At 55.8% G+C, this 23,681-nt stretch overlaps 1 protein-coding gene and 2 pseudogenes across 2 annotated transcripts; all 3 read right to left on the bottom strand.

Annotated features, from left to right (window-relative positions):
• Window positions 1–295: 295 nt before the first annotated feature.
• LOC149522138 (uncharacterized) lies at window positions 296–1,935 on the bottom strand (annotated as a pseudogene). The gene is made up of 3 exons (XR_016347415.1): window positions 1,932–1,935; window positions 1,038–1,706; window positions 296–511 (listed from the first exon to the last, which is right to left on the bottom strand). The product of XR_016347415.1 is annotated as an uncharacterized LOC149522138 (transcript).
• Window positions 1,936–2,708: 773 nt separating this feature from the next.
• On the bottom strand, window positions 2,709–7,693 carry LOC149522137 (uncharacterized). Its single transcript, XM_089771480.1, has one exon. The coding sequence runs from the start codon at window positions 7,119–7,121 to the stop codon at window positions 2,709–2,711; it is 4,413 nt and encodes a 1,470-aa protein (XP_089627606.1). The 5' UTR covers window positions 7,122–7,693.
• A 3,113-nt stretch (window positions 7,694–10,806) lies between these two features.
• On the bottom strand, window positions 10,807–12,482 carry LOC149522136 (uncharacterized protein T26G10.4-like; annotated as a pseudogene).
• Window positions 12,483–23,681: the final 11,199 nt, after the last annotated feature.

The following is a 23,681-nucleotide window of genomic DNA, read 5'->3' as shown; positions in this document are numbered from 1 at the left end:
TTATGCAAGTGTACAACATGATAATTATAGACTAACAAGTTTAAATATCAACAGATCAAGTATTGCATGGCGTATATTATTCTCAAAATGCATTTCAATACCTCTTATTTTGCATTTACATCACTTCAAATTTTGCAGTGGCAGTTGTAGATTATTTCAAAAATATTGTGAAAGCCATAGTATGTCTTACTTTCCCATTGGTGTTAAGGAAGTGATACAATTCAGACAGTTATGTAGTATCACATTATGTGGCCTACCTTCCCCCGATGTCTCGACTAGACAGCTGAAATACGCATCAATAACCTAAAACACATGATGACAGAAAGGGAACATTGTAAATAATATTACATTACACATTTATCTTTCCATACACTTTTAGTGTTAATTAAGATTACCTCATCACATATCCAGCTTCTTGGTTTCAGGCAATGAAAAGAAGAGCCATACAATTTGAAATTTCCCACTTTGGCCTCCAGTCTCTCTTTCTGTTTTCCATTCATGGCAAATTTTACTGGAAAGAAAAAAATAACCCATTTCAGGCAGTCCCCGGGTTACGTACAAGATAGGGACTGTAGGTTTGTTCTTAAGTTGAATTTGTATGCAAGTCAGAACTGGTACATATTGTAGGGGAAACTCTAGCCAAACATTTCTCCAGAGCTCAGTTTTATTCTCCCACACCTCACTTCCCTCAGTCCTTTATTCTCAAGCTGAGGTGTCTGCTGAGAAAAGCCGCTCCATGTCTCCCTGGTCTGCTGGGGAGGGGAGAGGGGGGGGGGCGCTAGCTTCTCGTCTCCCTGGTCTGCTGTGGGGAAGCAGCTAGTGCGGGGTTGCCTCACCCTGTTTAAGTAGGGATCCGATGTAAGTCGGATCTATGTAACCCGGGGACTGCCTATACTTGCAGCAAATTTCAGTACCCTTTTTCTCTGATTTTATTTATTTATTTTTTTGGTGTGAAAGACTTTCTTTTTTTCTTAAACTTGATACATGCAATTGTGTTTAAAAACTGTTTTGGAAATGTGATTTAGTTGACAAAGTACCTTTCTGAAACCATTCTTTGTCTTCCACATCCATCATCATGTCACAGAAATCAAATTCCTCCTGCATTTTATCATTTGCGATAAGATCCTCCACTATCTCCTCTTCTTCTGTTGATGTCTTTATTATAAAGTTCAATGGTTGAACCTGAGAATTCTGTGATTCAGGCCCATCCAATTTTTGAATTTTTTCACAGGGATTTGTGGTGCCATTGTTACCCGCTGTCACTTCAGTTACTATTCTTTCCTCTGTTGTACTATTGGGAGGAAATTGTAGTGGCTCTTTCAACGGTTTTAAATGTGCAATGCTGTACTTGGTTGCTAACATTTTTCCTGACACGGTTTCTAATTTTACTGTCTTCCCCTCAATACTAGTAATTTTGTATGGTCCACGATATGTCGGTTCTAGTACTCCGCCTTTTCTTGTTCTCTTCCTAGCATTCAGTAATAGCCCAACATCAAATTTTATGTCACCGTATTTTGACCTGTGCCTTTTGGAATACTGTCTCTGTTGCCTTTCTTGGGCTTTTGAGATGTTCCTTAAAGCCATTTCAATGTCAGCCTCATGTCGCAATGTCTTTTCTATGTCATACTTTTGGAGGATTGCTGGGGAAAGGTATATGTGAGAGACCCTTTGGATGGGCAGAGCTTTGGCTCTCCCAGGGCCTGTCCCTTGTCAGGGTTGGGTCCCAGTGGAGTGGGTGGGTGGGTGGGTAATGGGTATTGGGAACTGCGAGTTGCGGGAAGGCCAATGCTTCCTCCGTTCCCTTTTGGCGCGGTTAGGGTGATCGAACGCCCCACCGTGTCCTGTTCTGATGTCCCCAGTGGGTTATCGGGAGGAGGTATGTGTGTAAGACCCCATGGGTGGGTAGAGCTCTGGCTCCCCCGGGGTCTGACCCATGTCAGGGTTTTTTGTTTTCCCTGGCCAGGGCCACCCCTGCAAAAACAGGGAGTATGGCCAGGGGGCCCCTGAGGGTGTCCTAATTGAGCAAGCGGACAGGTAGTGTGTATTGGGAACCGCACGTTGTGGGAGGGCCAATGCTCCCTTGATTCCCTCTTGGGGTATGGGGGGGCGGTTTAAACTCAGCCCCTGGGGTGGGAAAAAAGGGGGGAACATGGTAAGCCCCCCCGCGGTCTCCCCCTCCCGTGCGCCGGCGGCTGGCCCCCTCTCCCCCCACATGTCCAGCCCCCCCCCCCCCCCCCGCCGCCTGGCCCGGTGATTTAGCTTTCTGCCGCCGCTTGGCCCACATGAGCGGCGGTTCGGCTGCGGCGCCGGAACACCCTGACACCGGCGCGGCCCGCGGACCGGACCCCCCCCGGTCCAGGGTCCCTGGTCGGCCACCCCGCGGCCTACCCTCCCCCCCCCTCCCATGGCCTTCTCTTTCCCCCGCGTGGCCAGACGGCCCCCTCCGCCCAGCCCAGTGATTTAGCTTTCTACCGCCGCTTGCCCCACGGGATAGGAGTTTCGGCTGCGGCGCCGGAGTGTCTAGACACCCCGGGACCCAGCACAGACCGTGGACCAGGCCCTTTGGTCCCGGGCCTCTGATGGGTCACCACGCGGCCTCCCCTTCCATCCCCCACGTGCGCTGGCGGCTGGCCCCATCTCCCCCCACGTGGCCAACCCCCCCCCCCCCCCCCCCTCCACCCAGCCTGGATGGCGTTGTGGCACAGTTTCTAGGCCTCGGAGTGCATCTCGCAGCCGCAGAGGACGTGGGGCAGGGTCTCGTTCTTGAAACCACAGCGTCTGCATTGCTTGTCCCGGTTGCCGAAGCGGACGGCTCCGTTGAGGGGGACGCAGTTGAGGCGGGCCCTGTGAACGAAGCGCCAGTCGGCGAAGCGGGTGAAGCTCCCCCCGGAAAGGAAGTGGTTGCTGGCTGTCCACTTGCTGGATGCCTCAAACACCTTGCCCTGGTCTGGTTTCTTTTTCAGGTTCTCGGCGTAGAGGCCGCGGAGGGTGGATTTCAGGACTCTCTCCAACAGCTTTCGGGTGGGCGGCATGATGACGCTGTTCTGGTCGGAGTTTCTGCGCGGGATCAGGATGCCCATCTCGCCTCGTTCCTCTGCCCAGGTCCAGCGGCAACCGATCCTCTTCCCCAGGCGGCGGGTGGCGGCGCGGGACCAGAGGGAGGACAATTCTCCCCCTTGCCATCCTAGGTTGTTCTCGAGAGAACCGTTGAGGAAGGCGACGATGTCTTGCGGAGCGGGGGCCCTGGCGGCGCGCTTGCCGATGGTCTCTTGCAGGGTGGCGCTCGCGATGGTGCGCACTCTACGGTCTGGGCAGGTCAAGAGGCGGAAGGCATGTGTCACGACGGTGATGTCGCACAGGTCTCCCATGCGCGGGACGTTGGCACCCCCTTGCCTGTGCGAGATGTATATGATGTCGGAGCTGGCCCTTTGGGGGAGGTAGAGCCATTTCCGGACCAGCTGCCGGATGGCGCGGTCTGCCTTGTTCAGTGGCCCCTCGGCGACAGCAGAGCCCCTGAGAGCGAAGCGGATGCGGGAGATGAGGAAAGTGTTCAAGGCGTTGATCTTTTGCCAAGGGGCGAGCAGGGAGCTGTCAATCTTCTTGGCGTCCTCGAGAATCCCGTCGATGGTTGCCATTGGGGTCTGTTGGACGCGGATGCCGGTCGGCGTGCCGAGGTGTAAGTAGGATTCGCCGTCGGCCAGGGCGGTCATGGGCTCCCCCTGGATCTGGAACTGCGTCAGGTTTACTGGGGCGCCGGCGTCGCCGGAGATGTGCAGAGAGGCGCACTTCCTGGCGTTGAAGCGCAGGCCCATCCATTCGGCCGCGCAGCTGGCGACCTCCAGGAGTATGCGGAGGCCCTCTGGGTTGTCGGCCAGGAGGACGAGGTTGTCGGCGTAGGCCAGGGCGCTGATCTTTTTGCCGTACAAGTTGAAGCCGGCGGGGCTATTCGCCATGGCGCGCAGGAGCGGTTCCATGGCCAGGTTGAATACGATGGGGCTGAGGGGGCAGCCCTGTTTGACCCCGCGCCTGAGGAGGATGGGGGCGGTCTCGCCTTCTTCGGCGCGGATGGTGGTGGTACAGTCACTGTATCGGTCTTTGAGTAGGTGGAGGAAAAAGTCCGGAAGGCCAAATTCCCACAGGGTGTCGAAGATGAGGTGGTGGGGGATGGACCCGAAGGCGTTGGTGAAGTCCAGCCAAGCCATAGCGCACTGCTTTTGCCGCCGTCTGGCTGACTGGATGGCCGCCTGTAGCACGTAGTTGTGCTCGTAGCACCCCTCGCAGGACATGAAGCCCTTCTGGGCGGCGCTGATGGCACCTCCGCTTACCGCCCAGTCCGTAAGTCTCGCGGCGAGGCAGCTGGTGTAAAGTTTATAAATGGTGCTGGAGAGGGAGATGGGTCTCCAGTTCCCAGGGTCTTGCCGGTCGCCCTTCTTGTAGAGCAGAACCGTCATGGACGACTTCCAGGCGCTGGGGATACGCCGGAACTGCTTGCACAGGTTGAAGATGGCGGCGAGTACGAGGCAACCAGGGTCACGCTTCTTGAACACCTGGTACCTGATGCCGTCTTTCCCCGGTGCCGTGTTGGAGGTCCTGGCGAGCCTGGCAAACACCTCTTTAGGGGTAAAGTCACGCTCCAGGTCGTCTGCGGAGTGGACACGAGGCAGCCGGGGCAAGCAGTCTGGGCGGTGGGTCTCGGGGCATGCTGCGTGGTCAAAGACATCGGTAAAGTAGGCGTGTAGGCGGTCTGCGGGAACGTCGCAGAATGGCGAGGGTTCCTCGAGGATCTCCCTCATCGCCTTGGGACGGTTGGACCAGTACAGGCGCTGGAGGCGGGTGGCGGCTACCGTGTCGGTCTGGCGATTGTTTCTTCTGTTGTTTATGGCGGGTTCGGTGTCGGGTCTCGGTGCTGGGGGTCCGCGTCGGGGGTGCTGCGTACGGGTCGGGGCTTGTTCGTCGGGCACGAGTCCCTCTGCTAGCTCCTCCGTGAATCTTTTGACCACGTCTTCCAGGTCACGGAAGGAGTTTGTGTCTCTCAGTTCCTCTATCCAGAGGAGCTGCCAGGCGGTGGCAGTGCGCTCTCGGTTGCTCCTCACCCGCTGGCTGTCTGGTTGTGCAGTCTCGGGTACGGCGGGTGAGGCGGCAGGGGCCCGGTGTTCCCCTGGGTCGGGAGTCGGGGAGGCGTGTGCGGTGGTGCGGCGCTGCTCTGGAGCGTCCAGAGCCGAGCGCGGGTCGTCGCGGCGTGCGGTGGGTCTGCGGTCTGGAGCAGGAGGCGGGAGAGCGGTGTCGGCGGCGGGTCCGGCGCTGGATCTGGGTGCGCCGTGGCGACTACTGGGGGCGGCAGGAGGGCGACTGCTGATGATGTCTCCTCCACGAGCCTGGCTGGGTCCCTCCCTCTGGCCGGGTCGGTACCTGGTGTTGTTGTCTCGTGAGGGAGGGCAGTAGGGTTGGAGCCGCGGAGGGGCGCTGGTCCGTCTCTCCGCCACGTTGAGTCTTACGCCTCGGACGTATTCCCGAACCGTCTGGGACAGGTTGGCGAGGCTGATGGAGGCTGCGGTTCGCTGGTGGGGCTGGAGGAGGGTGGGAATTCTGGAGGGCCTAGGGGGCCTGCCGCTAACGGCGGAACTGCGGCTAGAGGAGTACCCATGGCTGTTTGGGTCTTGGGGGATAACGGGCTCCTGGCTTGGAGTGGCAGGTGTGGTTGGTGGAGGCGAGGTCGCGGCTAAGCGGTCCGGGGAGGGTTCTTGCTCTAGGGGTGAGCTGGCAGGTGTTCCCCTAGGGAGGGCGGGGCACCGTGACTGGTGGACCTTACACCCCGCTAGGGCTAAGAAGGGCTTGGCACAGTGGGCACAGCGGAAGCCCACCTTCTTTTTGTGCACCTGCCTGATGTGCTGGCGCAGAGAGGTGGTGGTTGTGAGCCCCTTGTAGGTGGAGCAGCATGGGCAGGCGGGGCGATTCTTAGGGATCGGGAACTCGATAAGCGCGAGCCCCTGGAACTCGTCGCTGGGTGGGGGGATACGGGGTTCCCGCCTCGGGCGAGTACGGAGAGGCAGGGGGTCAGGAACATAGGAGGGGGAGGACGCCGAGTCGTCACTACCTGACCAGATGGGGGAGGGGGAGTCACTGGAGCAGCGCTCCGAGAGCAGTGAGACGGGAATTGCTTGCTGCCGGCATGTTCTAATCGGTCTCAAGCCGGCAGCCCTTGTGACTGGTGTCGGGACGTGGGGCGGTGGGGTCCCCGTGCTGTGTCTGCGGGGTCCCCTGGGGTCGGTAGCACTCTCTGAGCTGGAGGTACTCCCTGAGAGATTGGCCCTAACGGCATCGGCATACGAGGCGACAGCGGTGGTAGCCGTGCTCGGAGCGGTAGCCGTGCGGGCAGGAGCGGGAACGTGGGTTGGGGACGGCTGGTCGCTCTGGGCCGCCCGGGGAGATTGTTCCGGGCTGGCGGTGCCTGGGTCAGAGCGTAGGGGGGAGGTATTGGAGCTCAGGGGAGACTGGGGCTGTAGCCCTAATATGGCAGGGGTAGGGACTGGAGATGGAGGGGGCCACGAGGATGACCACACCTCCAGGGCCTCAGGCAGGATGGGGCTGGCAGAGTTGGGCCAGCAGACTAAGTCCCAGGTCAGGGGTGGGGAAGGAATTACAGGTAGCAGCGTTTGGGGGGGGCTCAGCAGGGCGATCTCCTCCTGGGGCGGGGTCCAGACGCGGTTAAATCGGTCGGTGTCCCCTCCAATAGGGGACACCCCGGACCCAGCAAAGCAGGGGGCAAAGTTGCTGTCCAGGTCTAGCGGGAGCGCCCAGTCGACAGCGGAGGAAGGGAGGGAGGAAAGGACTGCGGGTGGCATGGCGGCAGGGCCACACCGGGCCGGGCTGGAACTGGCATCTGGAACCGGCGGGGGCTGGAACGATGGTATCGAGTCTCCGGCCACGGGGTGTTGGACGTTGCACGGCTCTCGGGGGGGCCCTCTGGCATCTGGTGGTGTCCGGGCTCTGGGCAGGTCACTGGGCAGCAGGCCTGGCGGGTGCCGTCTGGTTCCCATCCGGACAGGTCGCCACAGGAAGCCGTCGGAGGAGCTGGAGTCTCCCGACGCGGCATTCGCGGGGCTGGCAGGGCGTCTCGACATACTGAAAGATAGAACACAGAGACACTCGACCGGGGGGGAGGGGAACAGGGCAGGGGGCTTCTGGCTGTGGTGGTCCCAGAGGGGACCAGGGGGCCAGGAGGCGGCCTCTCAGAGGGCCAGGGGGGTCTGCGTTGGAGAAATCGCCAGGTACTACAATATTTAGCAACGATAACGAGTGCTCCAACGCATAACCCCAGTTGTCAGGAGCCCGGGGCTGGGGGACCCACAGGCAGGCGGGACAGGAAGCGAAGGAGCAACAGACGAGGGTGAAACTGACGAGAGCAAGACTGATGAGAATGAAACTGACCAGAGTGAGATAAGCAGACAGAAACCGCAAACAAATGGCAATAGACGAAAGCGAAACAAAATCAGAAAGTAAAACTTAGTAGTGAGGTGGGTTGCAGTGATAGACGAAAGTGAAACAAGATCCAGGAGCAAAGCCAGAACAAAAAGGAGGGGGTAGCTGAGCAGCAGAGGCGCAGCGGGGGACGAGAATGAAATAGACAGAAGTGAAGCTGACTAGGGTGGAAAGTTAATTTATTCGGGTTGCAGAGCCAGGGGGGATAGAACAGACGGGAGTGATATTGACTAGATAGGAGCCAATACAATGGGGGAAGCGGAGCAGCAGAGGGGGGGCGGGGGAGGGGTCAGCCACGTGGCAATGGCCGCCGGGGCACGGAAAGAGCCGAGACAAACAGACAGGAGCGACACTGACCAGAGTGGAAAGTTAGTCCACTCCGGCTGCAGAGCCAGCAGCGGGGGACGAGAACGAAACAGACAAAGGTGAAACTGACCAGAGTGGAAAGGGCTGCCGAGCCAGCGGGGACGGAATAGGCGGGAGTGAAATTGACCAGCTATGAACCAACACAATGGGGGAAGCGGAGCAGCAGGGGGGGGGGGGGGATCAGCCACGTGGCAATGGCCGCAGGGGCACGGAAAGAGCCGGGACAAATCGACAGGAATGTCACTGACCAGAGTGGGGAGCCAGCCTACTAGGGTTGCAGAGCCAGCGCAGCAGGGACGAGAATGAAACAGACAGGGGCGAAACCGATCAGAGTGGGAGGCTAAACCACTGGGGCTGCAGAGCCAGCGGGGACAGAACGGACGAGAGCGAAACTGACCAGGCAGGAGCCAACACAATGGGGGAAGCGGAGCAGCGGGGGGGGGGGCGGGAGGTCAGCCACGCGGCAATGGCCGCCGGGGCACAGAGGGAGCCGAGACAAATAGGAGTGAAACTGACCAGAGTGGGGAGTTAGCTTAGTGGGGTTGCAGAGCCAGCACAGCGGGACGAGAATGAAATAGAAGCGAAACTGATCAGAGTGGAAGTTTAAATCTCTCGGGTTGCAGAGCTAGCGCAGCGGGACAAGAATGAAATAGAAGTGAAACTGACCAGGGTGAAAGGGTTGCAGAGCCAGCGGGGACAGAATAAACGGGAGTGAAATTGACCAGCTATGAACCAACACAATGGGGGAAGCGGAGCAGCAGAGGGGGGGGGTGGGGGGATCAGCCACGTGGCAATGGCCGCCGGGGCAGGACAAATCGACAGGAGTGAAACTGACCAGAGTGGAAAGTTAGTTTACTCCGGTTGCAGAGCCAGCGGGGATAAAACGGACGGGAGTGAAATTGACTAGATAGGAACCAATACAAGGGGAGAAGCGGAGCAGCAGGGGGGGGGGGGGGGCGGGAGGTCAGCCACGTGGCAATGGCCGCCGGGGCTGTGGCAAGATTCGGGCCCCCCGGCCCCTTTTGCCTCTACCCCCCCCCCCGCAGTCTCGGCACCCCTTTGCTCGGGCCCTGGGTCGTTGGCTGCCCCGCCCGGGCTTCCGCTCAGCCTGGGACTGCGGGCTGACCCTCGGCTCCCGATCCCGCTCATGGCTCTGCGACGGGGACGGGTCCTCCGTCGGGCTCGGCCGTCCGTTCGCTGGGTGTGCGGCCGTCCGCTGGCCGCTCCGTTCCTCGGTGCCCCCGGCCGAGGGGTCCCGATGCCCCGGGCAAGGGCTGCGCGGGTCCCGCTCCCCGCCTCCGTCCCGCTTGCTCCTCCGGCATCTCTCCCCTGGCTGCCTGCCAAGAGAAGGTAAGTGCCGGCCGCCTCTGGCCCTTCCGGCCCCTCCCCCTTTTGAGCCGGCACGCACGGGGCGTGCCGCTCCCCCTGGCGTCTCGGCCCCTCCTCCTCCTGGGTCCTGCTGCCTTCCTCGCCCGCCGCGCCTGCGTCTGTGCGCCCCCTCTCCCCTCCCTGGGGGCTTTCCCCTGGGCTCCGCTCCCCCGCGCCGCTCGGCGCTTCTCCGGGGGAGGGGCTGTCAGTGCGGGGAGTTTCTTCCCCGTCACAGGGGCACAGAGAGCCGAGACAAATAGACAGGAGTGACACTGACCAGAGTGGAAAGTTGGTTTACTCCGGTTGCAGAGCCAGCGCAGCGGGGACGAGAATGAAATAGACAGGAGTGACACTGACCAGAGTGGAAAGTTGGTTTACTCCGGTTGCAGAGCCAGCGCAGCGGGGACGAGAATGAAATAGACAGGAGTGAAACTGACCAGAGTGGAAGGTCAACTTACTCGGGTTGCAGAGCCAGCGCAGCAGCGGAGGGTCTCAGGAGCAAAGCAGATGCAGAGTCAGCACAGCGGGGCGTAGCGAGGAGCCTGTGTTGCAGAGCTAGTGCAGCGGAGCACAAGCCGGGGTTCAGCCAAGGCACGGGCTGCTTGCAGAGCCAGCGCAGCGGAGGATCTCAGGAGCAAGGCAGGAGTCCAATGGGGATGCAGAGCCAGCACAGCGGAGCCTAGCGAGGAGCCTGGGTTGCAGAGTCAGCGCAGCAGGTCCGGTGCAGGTCCCAGGAAGCAGGAGCAGCTGTCCCTTTAAGGCAGCAGGGAAGCCCCAGCCAATAGGCAGTCTCAAAAAGACGTGCCTGGGCGGGCCTAAACAGCTGATTTAGAATCAGCTGTAAGGCGGCCGGCAAAAAAAAAAAAAAAAAAAAAAAAAAAGCCGCTGCAGAGGTTTAAACCCCCGCAAAAAAGCGGAGGCTTGCAGGTTCTTCAGCGGTGTTCCTTGTCAAAAGGCTGCTAGCAGGATCCTGCTAGCAAAAGCCCTTAAAAGGGCTGGATCCATCGGTCCCCAGAAGCAAGCGGTCCCACAGAACAAGGATCAATCCCACGGCGGCGTCTTCATCACGAAATCTTAAACTGATAAGAACAGATTAAACGAGTTTTATGGAGTGAATGTTTCCAAAAATAATACAGTAAACAAGTAAAACACATCTGGCGAACTGGAGCAGGTTGCGCTGTGGGGTGGATAGTAATATTGGAGTTTATCGTAGAGAGACAAGAAAACCTCTCCAGTTCCAGATAAATATAGTACGATTAACAATTGCAGAGTGCAGTCAATGTGAGCCTCTTTGGAAGACTAAGTGTTCTTCCATGAGGGCTGAGGGGTTGCTAAAATGTGTTCCCACAATTGTGTAGAGGGGGAGCGTGCGTGTAAGGGAGCCAACAAGAAGGAGCTAATCTAGTAGGCAACCCTGTAGAGGGAGACCACCAGACAGCCAAAGAGCTGTCGGGGGCCCTATTTGTATCAATACCTGGACTATGGAGGGATGCAGGATAAGGCCAGGGAAGCGATAGTAATGCTCGTTGGGGCCCTGCCTAGTATGGGAGACCGTACCTATGGGCGGCAGAGAGGGGTCCCGGGCAGGGCCAGAGGGCAAGGAGGCTAATAGTAGTTCAAGGATTAGCGATAAAAGAGCAGGGGCAGGTCCGGGAGCGGGCCTGACAGGGTGTACTGGAGGTGTTAGGGGGGCCGGGTGGTTAGATGTTGTACTGGCAGTGACCGGTGATGTGCTCCGTGTAAATGTCCCTGGACCACTTGATGGCGTCGGATACCATCAGCCTGCGCATCAGGCCGGCGTAGCGAGGACCGACCTCGCAGGCCTCCAGCACCGCATCGTTCTCCGGGTCCCAGGCGCCCAGAGCACCCACCAGCAGGGCATGGACCGCCACCGAGTAGCCACGGGACCGCAGGTTGTCAGCCAACTGCGCGTATTTGCTGAGTTTCTTTTCCCGGGCGACATGGAAGGCGGTCATGCGGTTTTCGAAAGGCACCGTCACGTCAATCAAGAGAATTGTCTTGGCCTGTTCGTCCGTGACCACGATGTCTGGTCGCAGGCGGCTATTGGTTCCCGGGATAGGGGAGTCCACAGCTACGGCTCAGAGGGCTGGCGGGAGAGCCTTCACAAGGCGGTTCTGAATGGCGTTGTGACGCCGCCGCCAGGCCTCTGAATGCGTCGTGCAGCCGCAAAGCACGTGGGGTAGTGTTTCTAGAGGGTGTCCGCACCGTCTGCACCTCGTGTCCCTGGTGCCGTGGCGGATGGCGCCGTTCAGGGGGACGCAGTTGAGGCGAGCTCGATGAATGAAGCGCCAGTCAGCGAAACGGGTGAAGTTGCCAGCCCGGAGGAAGTGGTTGCTGGCTTCTTGCTTGCTGGTGACCTCAAACACCTTACCCTGGTCCGGTTTCTTAGCCAGGGTGTTTGCATAGTGGCGGCGGATGGTCCCTTTCAGGAGCCTCTCTAGCAGAGCCCTGGCCGCGGGGGTGACGGTGGTGTGGCCTTGTGCGGTGATGCAGGAGAGCACGACGCTAAGCTCCGTACGGGCCTCGCTCCAGACCCAGCGGCAGCCAATTCTTTTTCCCAGACGGCGGGTGGCGTTGCGGGCCCGGGACCATAAGGAGGAGAGGTCACCGCCATCCCTCCTGAAGTCCCCTTCGAGGGAACCGCTGAGGTAGGTGGCGATATCTGCAGCGGTGGGGTCCCTGACAATCCTCCTCCTCACTACATCACGCAGGGCGTTTTCTGCGATGGTGCGCACTCTCACATCCAGGCAGGTCAGGAGGCGGAAGGCGAGGGTAATGGAGGCCACGTCGCAGAGGTCCCCCAAGCGCGGAACGTTGGCGCCTCCCTGCCGGTGGGGGATGTAGACAATGTCCGTACAGGCCCTCTGAGGCAGGTAGAGCCACTTCTGGACAAGGGCTCTGATCGCGCTGTCAGCTTTGTTCAGGGGGACCTTGGCGACGGCGGAGCCTCTCAGGGTGAAGGAGATGCGGGGGATCAGGAAGGAGTTGACCGCGTCGATCTTTTGCCACGGTGCGAGGAGGGATTCGTCGATTCGCTCTGCGTCCTTCAGGATCTTTTGGATGATTTCCGTCGGTGTAGTTTGAATCCGTACTCCCGTCGGGGTGCCTAGGTGTTGGTAGTATTGTCCTTCTTCCAGGCGGTCCATGGGCTGACTCTGGACCGAGAACACAGTGGGCCTGGCGAGGGTCCTCGGGCTGCTGTCGACGTGGAGGGAGGCGCATTTCTTTCCATTGAAGCACAAACCCATCCAGTCGGCAGCCAGACCAGGGACGCAGAGCATTTGCTGGAGACCCTTGGTGCTGTCGGCAATCAGGACCAGGTCATCAGCGTATGCCGGCACATCGATCCGGACACTGAAGAGGTCCCGTCCGTCCCACCCACTGGAGATGTCCCGCAGGAGTGGCTCTATGTCCAGATTAGACTGTGAGGCTGAGGGGGCAGCTCTGCCTCACGCCGTGGCGGATGTGCATGCGGATGGTCTCTCTGGCGGCGGCGCAAACGGTCGTGATGCAATCGTCGTAGAGGTCACGAAGGACGGTCAGGAAGCCGTCTGGGGTCCCGTTGTCCACGAGGACGTCCAAGATGTGGTGGTGGGGGACGGAGCCGAAGGCGTTCGACCAGTCCAGCCAGGCCACTGCGCACTGGCCCCAGGATCTCCTCGTCTCCGCGATGGCCCCCTGGAGCAGGAAATTGTGTTCATAGCAGCCCTCACAGAAAAGGAAGCCCTTCTGCGAGGAGCTGACGGCGCCACCGTGACCCTGGCCGTTAAGCAGCTGGTGTACGGTTTGCATAGGGTGCTGCTTAGCGCAATGGGTCTCCAGTTGCCAGGGTCGTCACGGTCACCCTTGTTGTGCAGGAGGACAGTCAGGGACTGCTTCCAGGCTCTGTGGCTGCGCCGCAGTCCCTTGCAGATGAAGAGCCTATTTGAGACCATGGGGAGGTGGGTGGGCACAGCTCAAAGTCCCTCCCCCAGCCTTGTGGAAGGAATAACTAGACCCAGGCTCAACTGATTTATTGGGGACAAATGACTAAAGGGAGGGGGTGCAGGTTACAGGTTCAAAACAAGGGAACCAGATGGGGACACCGAGCAGAGAACATGGGACAGCGCCCACTGCTCCTCGAAGTGGTCAAGGGAGCCAGTGGACACCGCCCAGAGGAACTCTTCCCGGATACGTGACGCTAGGAAGGAAGGAAAATAGGCTCCACAGTCTCAGGGAACCCCCTCATCCAGCATCCTCTCCTTGGTGTTATATATATGGTGACTTTAGCTAAAGCCAGGAGAAGGTTGATGAGGAGGTCCCGCGACTTTGTGGGGCCACCGATAGGGTGTGCATAGATGAAAATGTGTGGAGGACAAGTCCAGTGAGAACCTTAAGAGGTTCTGGAGGAGCTGGAATAGGGGCTGCGGCCTGTCGCGTTCAAGATAGGCATTCGCCAGGTTTTCCCTCCTGCCGCAAATAGCGCAGGTGTCCAGGATGGGGGTGAACCGTGCCAAGTACATGCCCATGCTCATGGCTCCATGGAAGAGCCGCCAACTAATGTCCCCGATGGCCCGTGGAACTAGGGTGGAATACACACTGGCCCATCGGGGTCCCCCCCCAACAGGTCTTAAATAGTCCAGCCACTTAGTACCAGGGCGAGACACGAGGGTCGGGAAATGCAGAGTATGGAGCACGAGCGAGTACAGATGTTCTCTAGGCGCGGTTTGAAAGCAAACCGGCTGCAGGTCCGAAGATGGGAAGGCTGGGGGAGGCCGCAGAACAGGGGCCCAATAAGAAGGGACGGAGGGTTTGCAGGAAGGAAGTGGCAGGGTAGTGGTGTTGAAAGAACCAGGGCTGGGACCCGGATGCTCAGGTACACTGGGAGCACAGGGGTGACTGCCAGTCTTCTGCAGGGATGGGTCTGGCCGGGAGGGGCGGGGGTCGGGGCCTTGGGAGGTGCAGGTCTCGGTGCCGTCTCATGTCCTTGCAGGGATCCCCGTGCATGAAAGGAATTTTGTGGGGCTGCCGACAGTCTCGGGAGGGAGCCTGGGTCTGCCGGTGGACGATCTGGGCCCGGTTGCTTGCGGGGGAGCGCTGATCCTGCGATGTGGGAAAGTAGTTGGTCCAGGCGGTCAGAGATGTCTTTGACGATCAGCGAAGGAGGCGTCTTCTGGCCAGCAGGAGCGAGGGTGGGTATCCACGAAGGCAGGCTGTTCTCTGGTGCAGTGGTGGGGAGCGTGGGGCTGGAGCTTGGCGTGGGGCTAGAGCGCGCAGGGGGAGCTCGTGTTTCGGGACTGTCTGTTGAAGGGCTGGTTCACGACGTGGCCACAGTCTGCACAGCGGGAGGGCTCCGGTCCTGGGGGAGGGGGGTGGCTCTATCCAGTGCCAAGTGTTCCAGGGAGAAGAGCATTGTTGGCACCAGGTGGACCAGGACCGTGGGAGCCACACAAGCGGGGGGGCCTCTGCAGGCGGAGTCCTGGTGGCGCTTGCACCGGTTCTGCGTGTCGAAGAGGGCATGGCAGGGCTCGCAGCGGAAGGCGATGCTCTTCCTGTGCGCTGCCCGCACATGCTTGCTGAGGACCCCCAGCATCTTCATCCCACGGAAAGGGAAGGAGTGCAGGCAGAGGAGGGTGTGGTCGGGTATGGGGAAGTCCAGGTAAATGGGCTTCAGGCTGGTGACCCATCGAATCGCTGGGGCGTGGCTGTGGGAGCTCGTGTCCGAAGGGGCCGTAGGTACCTCGGCAGCATCCAGAGCTCAGTTCCTCATCCGGGACACGGGGCTATGGTCAGCTGAGCTCAGTGTCTGGACTGGCATCGGTGGGACTGGAGGGCAGAAGGTGAGATCCAGGTTCAGTCGGGAAAGATCAGCGGCGCTCAACCTCTCTGGGGCAGCAGGCAGCAGAGCGTTGCCCCCATCCAAGACCAGCATTGGGGGGGGGTTGGGGGGGCAGCAGGTCAAGTCCAGGGCCAGAAAAAGGGAACCAGCAGTAGCCATCTGCACCGGGGCACCAGGGTGCAGGCCTGTTCTCAGGACCTGGTCCGGGGTCGGGGGACCAGCGGCGCAGGAGGTAGAGCCCAGGTCTAGCGGGGGAAATCCACTGGCGGCCATCCCCCTCAAGGCAGCAGAGTGAGGAGCAGCTCTCGGGTCCCGGTCCGGCACCGAGAAGGCAGGGTCAGGGTCTGGTGCCGGGGGGGGGAGGGAAGCAGGCGGAGTCCCAGGCAGGGTCTGGGTCCAGTAGGGGCGTTCGTCCGGCAGCTGCTCCCAGGTCCGGCGTCCATAGTGTATCCTCGTCCTCCTTGACAGCAGCGGGCGAATGGTGGGAGCGAAGGGGTCGTCCTGGAAGCGATCTTCTCTGCAGCAGGTTTCAGCCAGGTCTCGGCTGTTGGCTCTGGTGATCGCTAGCTCCAGCACAAGGGTCTTTGGCTTTGTTGGTCCATTCTGGGAGGCCATCGTGGAGCAGGTGCAGCTCATGGTGCAGGCTCTGAGGGAGCATGAGCACATTACACAGCAAACGGTATTAACTGTATAAGAAACCCATCTAGCCCCAGATACACAAATCGTGGTTAGAGTTAATAGACAACAGAGTGTATTGGACTTTTGACCAGTCCACAAGAGGGCAGTCCTTTTAATAATAAAAAAAATAAAAATCCTTGATGTGCCTGGGGTAAAGGTCCTTGGCAGGTGTGGCCCGCAGCCCCACCAAGTCCACAGCAGAAAATACAGCCAACACCACCAAATCAGTAAGTCCTTTCCAGTCCAGAGTGCAAGCTGCACCCATGAGTCCCCATCCAGAGGTCCAGTGCTAATGCGGTAAGGCGGTCCAGTGTTGCGAGGTGAGGGCGGTGTCCGGGAGGCTAGGTGGTCACTAGTCACGGTACTGGCGGTGGCCCGTGACTTGCTCGGTGTAAATGTCCCAGAACCACCTGATGGCATCAGACACAATCAGCCTATGCATCAGTCGGGCGTAAATCCCCACCATGTACTGTAAATTTAACACTACTGCCCTATTATGTCCTGTGAGGGTTTTTAATGAAACTGAATTAAGCAGTAAATTAGCCCAATTTGAAGTTCCTGTTTCACTCCAGCTTGTTGATGACTAGTATGGCTTCCTCATTTTTTTTATGAAGATTATGGCTTTTTTGTATAGTTCTAAAAATTCTGGTCTGTCCCAGACTGCAAATATGAGAAGTTTAGCTATTGGCATAGAAAGTACGCTTATTAAGTTTGCAGATGATACCAAGCCGGGAGGGGTTGCAACTTTTTTGGAGGATAGGGTCCTAATTCAAAGTGATCTGGACAGATTGGAGAAATGACCTGAGGTAAACAGGATGAAGGTCAATGAAGACAAATGCAAAGTGCTCCACTTAGGAAGGAACAGTCAGTTTCACACGTACAGAATGGGAAGCGACTATCTAGGAAGGAGTACGGCAGACAGGGATCTAGGGGTTAAAGTGGACCACAAGCTAAATGAGTCAGCAGTGTGATGCTGTTGCACAAAAAAAGCAAACATGATTCTGAGATGCATTAACAGGTGTGTTGTGAGCAAAACACGAGAAGTCGTTCTTCCGCTCTACTCTGCTGGTTAGGCCTCAGTTGGAGTATTGTGCCCCGTTCTGGACACCATGTTTCAAGAAAGATGTTGAGAAATTGGAGAGGGTCCAGAGAAGAGCAACAAGAATGATTAAAGGTCTAGAGAACATGAGCTATGAGGGAAGGCTGAAAGAATTGGTTTGTTTAGTTTAGAAAAGAGAAGACTGAGGGGGGGACATGATGGCCGTTTTCAGGTATCTAGAAGGGTGTCATAAGTAGGAGGGAGAACTTGTTCATCTTAGCCTCTGAGGATAGAACAAGAAGCACTGGGCTTAAACTGCAGCAAGGGAGGTTTAGGTTGGATGTTAGCAGAAAGTTCCTAACAGTCAGGGTGGATAAACACTGGAATAAATTGCCCAGGGAAGCTGTGGAATCTCCATCTGTGGAGATATTTCAGAGTAGGTTAGATAAATGTCTATCAGGGATGGTCTAGACAGTATTTGGTCCTGCCGTGAGGGCAGGGGACTGGACTTGATGACCTCTTGAGGTCCCTTCCAGTCCTACTATTCTACAATCTGTTGGCTGCTGATTCTGTTTTCCCCTGGAATTTAAATACGACATCTGTGTTGGCTGCCTTATTCTGCATCCATGAAGCTTTAAGAGTTTTAGGTGTTTCAGCCTCACCCCTCAGCCTTCCCTCTCCCCCCCACTTGCTGTAACCCAATCTTCCTCCTCTCCCCCCAGAGACAGGAACCCTCCCCACCCCAGTCTAACCCAGTCTCCCTCCTCCACCACCCCCAGAGCCAGGCACTCCCAGCCCCTTGCTGTAACTCAGTCCCACTCCTGTCCCCCAGAGCCAGGTGTGCCCCCTGCTCTAACCCAATGCCTGGATCCTAGACCTGCTGCCGCTGCCCCACGCTTCTCCCTCCAGGCCTGAGGGCACATGCACAGAGCAGCTAGCCATGAACAGTCCAGGTACATCACTCAGAACAAGAGCCGCGTTTCATTAACCAAAGAGCCGCATGCATCTTGAGCCATGGGTTGGCCAGCCCTGATGTATATCCTTCTCTTTTGGGAAGAAAAAACCTTTTTTGCATTCCAAAATGGTAACTGGGAAACACCTAACGCTAAGGAAAGTGTGTGTGTGGGGGGGAGAGAAACGACCCTATAGCAGTAAAGCGTCTCCGTTACTACCTGTGAATAATCTTCAAGCTTGGCACCACAAACCTGGTCTGCTGTATAAGAGGGTAACTGAGGCACAACACCTCATGGGTTTACTAATTCAACAGTGAAATATTTCATTCTAAATCCTTCAACGGCAGAAGCCCTTGAAACTTGGCCTGCCTAAGGACAAACATATGTAAGCAAGAGGGTAACTTCAGGCAAAACAGGAGTCAGCAAAAATATTGCTTGAAATATTCCTTTCTTTTACAAAAAATCTGACCCTCCACCCCTCAAAGGGGTAGAAAATGTTCTTTTTGTTTTTCAGAAAATCAGTAAAAGCTGGTACCAGCTGAAGAAGACCCATCAATCAACTGTCACGACGAAGACCATTTTGTTTGTTTTTCTGTTGTGTGGTGTTTGTCTTATCGCTAGCTTTGTTGTGTATTGTTAAATCATACTGCATTAGGCAGTAAAGGGTTAATAGGAGGGGCAGACTGTAGATACCATACGAGCGACCAGTTGTCACCCTGGGTGTGTCTAGACTACAGGGTTTTGTTGACAAGACAATACCTGCATCTACACTACTGCCGCGTTCTGTCGACGGCGGTAAACCGCATTCTACAAGGAATAATGCCTTTTGTCATTGCATCCACACAGCTTTTTCAAAAGGGAGCGTCTACACTGTTGAAAAAGCAGCTTGGTTTGTCGACATAACTGACTGTAGTCTAGATGCTCTTTCTCGACCGTATCTGTCGACATAGCCTCTGTCGACAAAAACCTGTAGTCCAGACGTAGCCCCTATGAGTGGGACAGGCATGTAAAATCAAGTACCATGCTTATAGTAATTGTGGGACATTGTTCAATAACCAGTGGTGACCATGCTGTACCAAGACTGGGGCCAGAGACCGTTCCAAAGAACAGTTGAAATACAGAAACCTAAATGGCTTGACCCAGAGTAAGCTCAACAAAAGTCCTGTTAAATCCATTACTGGTGGAAATGAAAACTGATAATTGGAAAAATAAGCAAAGCTCTTGATCCCACTTTCAAGAAAGTCTCACTCGCAAGCAAATGGACACCAATACGGACTTGGCTCAGTGGGTTTGGGAAACCTAAAAGCCACATGGAACATGTGGCAGTGGCTAAACACCACCAGCTGGCTGTTGTATAATTGGAAACAAAACTTCCTTAGCTTTAGGATGCACAGAAATGCCAATCGTTAGCTTGGCATGACTCAACTTGAAATGTACTGGGTAATATCTGAAAATCTCAGTGTTAACACATCTTTTAAAATAATGGGAGAAGTCATTGTCTAATGGTTATAGTATGAGTGGATCTAATATGTCTCTAGCATGGTTAGGCCTGATTTGTTGTTAGATGAAATCATTTGTTAACATTGCTCACCAACAGTCTGTGGGGACAGAATTATGGAAAGTGAGCCCGCTCCCAAAATTGACTGTGGGATCTTTTTGGCTACCAGGGATTATAGGTAAGTGGGCTGGGAAAGAGCAGAAATTATTGGACACTGGAGGGTGCACAGAATGGAGTCCTCAGAAATGGGTCTTGCTTATCCCTACCTGTCCCCACAGAACCGTGTAGCAGGATACATCATTCGGCACATGTGTTTGGGAGGAGTGAGAAAACGGGACACACTTTTTTTAATAATGGGCAATGTGTGTGACGTTTTCCCAGGATGTGAATTTTGGAAACATGGGACTGTTATCCAGCCACCAATGAATGAATGAAAATGCATTGCTAGCATGTTATATACCAGCAATCACACCTACTATGTACCAACAAGAGAGTACAGAGCACTGTGACTGCCACCTTGGTTAATTTCTCTATTTCCCTTGGTCTGGATTGGCATGATTGGACTGACCACCTACTGACCAACTCTGGTGACTCAGTTTTTGCAGCAGAGCCAGAAGGATACAGGAAAACCAGTCCTTAAAAGACTACACGCAAAGGCAGATGTGTTGAGAATTGCTAACTCTGAAAAAATGGCCTGGTGTGATGTCTCTGCAGGATGGTCTCTAAAGGCATGTTATCCATTGTATTTCACCCCCTATGAATTGTATTAATATTGTTGTGTATTTTCCTTGAGGGAATGTGCTGTTGGATAAAGAGAATGTTTGTTTGTTAAATGACAACCACATGCTCCAATTGGTTCTCAGTATGTTGCAATGAAACAGTGCGACCCACTCAAGAATTGTTCTTGAGGAGTGAAAAGTAGCAAAAATTCTATTTTTAGCCATGTTTAAGTTGTAATAGTGTAGCATTAGGCAAATTGCTTGTCTTTGTAGCTCATGTTAAGGACAAGGACAGACCCTTATGATTAGTACTCAAACTCAGACCTGAGGAAAATATTGTGAAGAAAGCTCAGTGACTGTTAATACTGTACCTGGATGTCCTTACTCAAATGCTGATATTGTTTCTATGTCAATGAAAGCTCCCTGTGGTGTGACTGAGGAATGCGTGTGTTAGGAGGGAAGCAGGAAGGCCGTCGCCATATGTTCTAGGAAGGGACCGAGATGGACGATAAGACACCAGAACCTCATCGACACGTGGGAAGGGGGCATACTGACGACCCTGAAGGAGGAAGGCAGGCAGTTGTCAATCAAGACAAGCTGGGGGACCGAAACCAGCCTGATGGGACAACAGATAAGGGAGAAGAACAACAACTTGGGAAAACAAGCACTCACCAAGCAGCGGCTGATTAGAGCCTCGTAATGCAAAGTCCGCTGGTCCCAATGCCAGGAAGCTGCTATGAGAAGAAGCTGCTTTGCCACAGACTTCGGGTTCGTCTGCCACTTCCGTGGGGATCTCAGCCCAGACTGAAAGGAACCTGGTCCCGAGCCTCGTACTTCACTGAGTTGGCTGACTAGTGAAGGCGAGCAACAGACTGGGAAGTGTGTGTGTGTGTGTGTGTGTGTGTGGCTTTCTACTGTATTTTCAATAAATGAGGCATTTTGCCTTTTCCCCTGAAAGATCCCGTGTGCTTCTAATAAGCATATCAGAGTGGGGATACTGGAGGTGGGGCTGGTCTCCTGATCATGGGGCTGATAAATCTATTAGTTGCCTTGGGGGGGGGAGGGGCAGAGTCATGCCTTCCTCAGCTGACAGTGTCACCTCCTGTAGCTGACTCGTGTCCTGAGGTGCAGGACCCCACCCCGCAAATCTCCTCCTTCATGGGGAATTACAAGGTCACATCAGGCAGGTGTTCAGGCTGGCTGCAGGAAAGATCCCAGTCCTGGTCTGTGGGGGCTGGGAGAGGAGGTTTCCTCTGGCAGCCCAGGGCAATAAGCAGATTCCGGGTCCCAGGCTGAACAGGAGGGACAGTTCCTCTGGTGTCCGTCCTTACTGGAGTAGCGGGCGGCTTCCAGGTCCTGCTCCCTCTCAGGGAGAACAGCTAGTAGCTTCTGGCTCCTGGACCATGGGGAGGGCAGCAGGCAACCTCCTGGTTGGAGTGTGGGGGAAGCTCCTCCTGGGACAGTCATCTCCAGAGCAGCAGGGTGGTCCAGGATTGGGGGAGCTCTCCTCCAGGCATCCTCCTGCTGCAGAGTGGGCAAGGTCCTGGAGAACCATCCTCAAGGTGCTAGTCCTTTCAGGGAGCTCTGCACGTTCATGACTCTGGCGCTATGTCTACACTGCAGTCTTTGTGCAAAAATTTGCAGAGCGTCTACACTGGACGTGTGTTCTTGCGTAAGTAAATTTACAGTAAAGTGCTAGAAAGCAAGAGCTCTTCCACAGAAGGCAGTGTAGACAGGCAACAGGTGTTTCTTGCGCAAGAGAGCTTCCACACTGGCATGGACGCTCTTGCTCAAAAGCACGTGGCACTGTGGACACGCTCTTCCGAAACACCTTTTGCACAAGAACTCTTGCACAAAAAGCCTGCAGTGTAGACATAGCCTGATAGTTGCCAGATGTCTTATGCCTCTGACCAGTGTCATAGTTCACTTGAATTTAGCCAAAAGGCAGAAAATCCATGTCCCAGGCCTATGTCACTACCACACAGCAACCACCTCTCATCTTGCCCAAGCGATGTGGCTCTGGCCAGAGTCACCCAGGAGCGACTTCCAGGCAACGGGTAGGGGTGTGTGTGTGGTGGGGGGGGGGGAAGGGGTGTGCATACTGCTCAGGTCAGGGCTGTTGCTTCCTGAAGCCAGGACTTGGTTGGCTGGCCAGCTGGCACTCCTGTATATAGCTCCTCCTCAGTGCCTGGGCATCTCAGTGCTGGCCGGATTCCCCTCTGCTGGGCTTGGCTTGACTGATTCTGCTTGGGCCACTCCTGGGCTTGCCTGCTGCTGCCTGTTCCATTGTGCCCCCACCTGGCCCTTACCTGAAGCTGAGTGGCGAGGGGCATCCCACCCACCCATTCTCAGAGATTGATGTTCTTTGAAGTCCTTCTCCCCATCTTTCTTTTCCTGCTCTGTTTCTCTTTCTTCTCTTTGCTTCCCTTTTCTCCATACAAGCAGATGCCTGCAGCCAGTTTATTTTTTTCTTCATTATTTGTCTATTTTTTGGCACCGCACAGTGATTCCCTGAGGGGAGGTGCATCGCTCCTGGAAGTATCAGAGGCAGCAGCAGAGGGTAGTAGGCAGCCAGATTGTGTGGGAAACTGGTTTTTAACCGGCTCCACTCACAGACCGTCTCAACTAAGTGCTCAGGGGGTATGTCTACACTCATGGCTTCTTGTGCCAGAAGGAACTGTCTACATTGACCCTTCTTGGGGAAAAAAAACCCCTTTTGCACATTGCAGTTATTCCTGAGAAGTAACTGGCGTAATGGCATTGTGCAAGGGGGTTTTGTAGAGCAAGAAGGGGCAGCGTAGACAGCTCCTTCTGGCGCAAGAGCCTCTTCTGCAAAAATAGTGGCTCATTATGTATGCAAATGAGGTTCAGCAATATTCCACGCTTAGCCTCCTTTACACATTTCTGGCATGAAAAGCTGTGAGTGTAGACATAGCCTGGGAGTGGGGCTGGAGCACACCACGGACTTTAGAATAGATGAGTAATGGGTAAGAATGCAGGTGATCACTTGACTATTCTATTACCTGCTATCTCATATCCTAGTCCCAGCCTGCACTTTGCATCCTGTGCCAAAGCTCTTGCTAGTACCGTATCACTCCAGACACAGCTAGGGATAACCTCCATGTAGCTGCCATGCAACTGTGTCATTTCCTGGGTCTGTTTCATTAACTATCACTTGATCTTTTTCTATTTCGGGGTCTAGCCCTTTCCGAAAGATTCCCAACAGTTGGATTTCTCTTGTCCCCTAGAAGCTGATATGCACAAAAAGCTGGCTTACAAGCACTTACTGGGAGTCTGCATATAACTGAGACCGGTGAACCAATAAACCCAGGCTCCTCGATTACCGTGTACACAGTTAAACATTCACATCTCTAGTCCAGACACCTACGCTCAAGACTGAACTAAATATTATCTAGACTGGGGTGGGAGACAAAATGAGGTGCAGGATCTGGCCTGCCACCTGCACTGTCTTGTGGTCCAAAGAGAGCCCTGGGAAGGTTTCCTGCCTTTTGTGTTCCTGCACCCCACTGAAAATACCTGGGGGGGCCCATGCCCTCTAGGAAGCCCAGGGGGAGGGCCCGGCTCATCAGTTATGGGTGTACACGGTTACACTTTCAGTTCCTAGGCCAGGCCTCTGCACCTGTGACAGGACTAAGTATTGCCTGGGGGGAATGTGGTCCGGGTGGTGGATATGACTCCCAAACCTGCCAGATCTGGTCAGCTGCCAGCACCGGCACCGGCT

This window comes from Pelodiscus sinensis, chromosome 19 (assembly GCF_052426305.1).
Source record: "Pelodiscus sinensis isolate ZL-2025 chromosome 19, ASM5242630v1, whole genome shotgun sequence".
Lineage (NCBI taxonomy): Eukaryota > Metazoa > Chordata > Testudines > Trionychidae > Pelodiscus > Pelodiscus sinensis.
The sequence above is the reverse complement of the archived record's forward strand: the minus strand, read 5'-3'. Positions and strand labels throughout refer to the sequence as shown.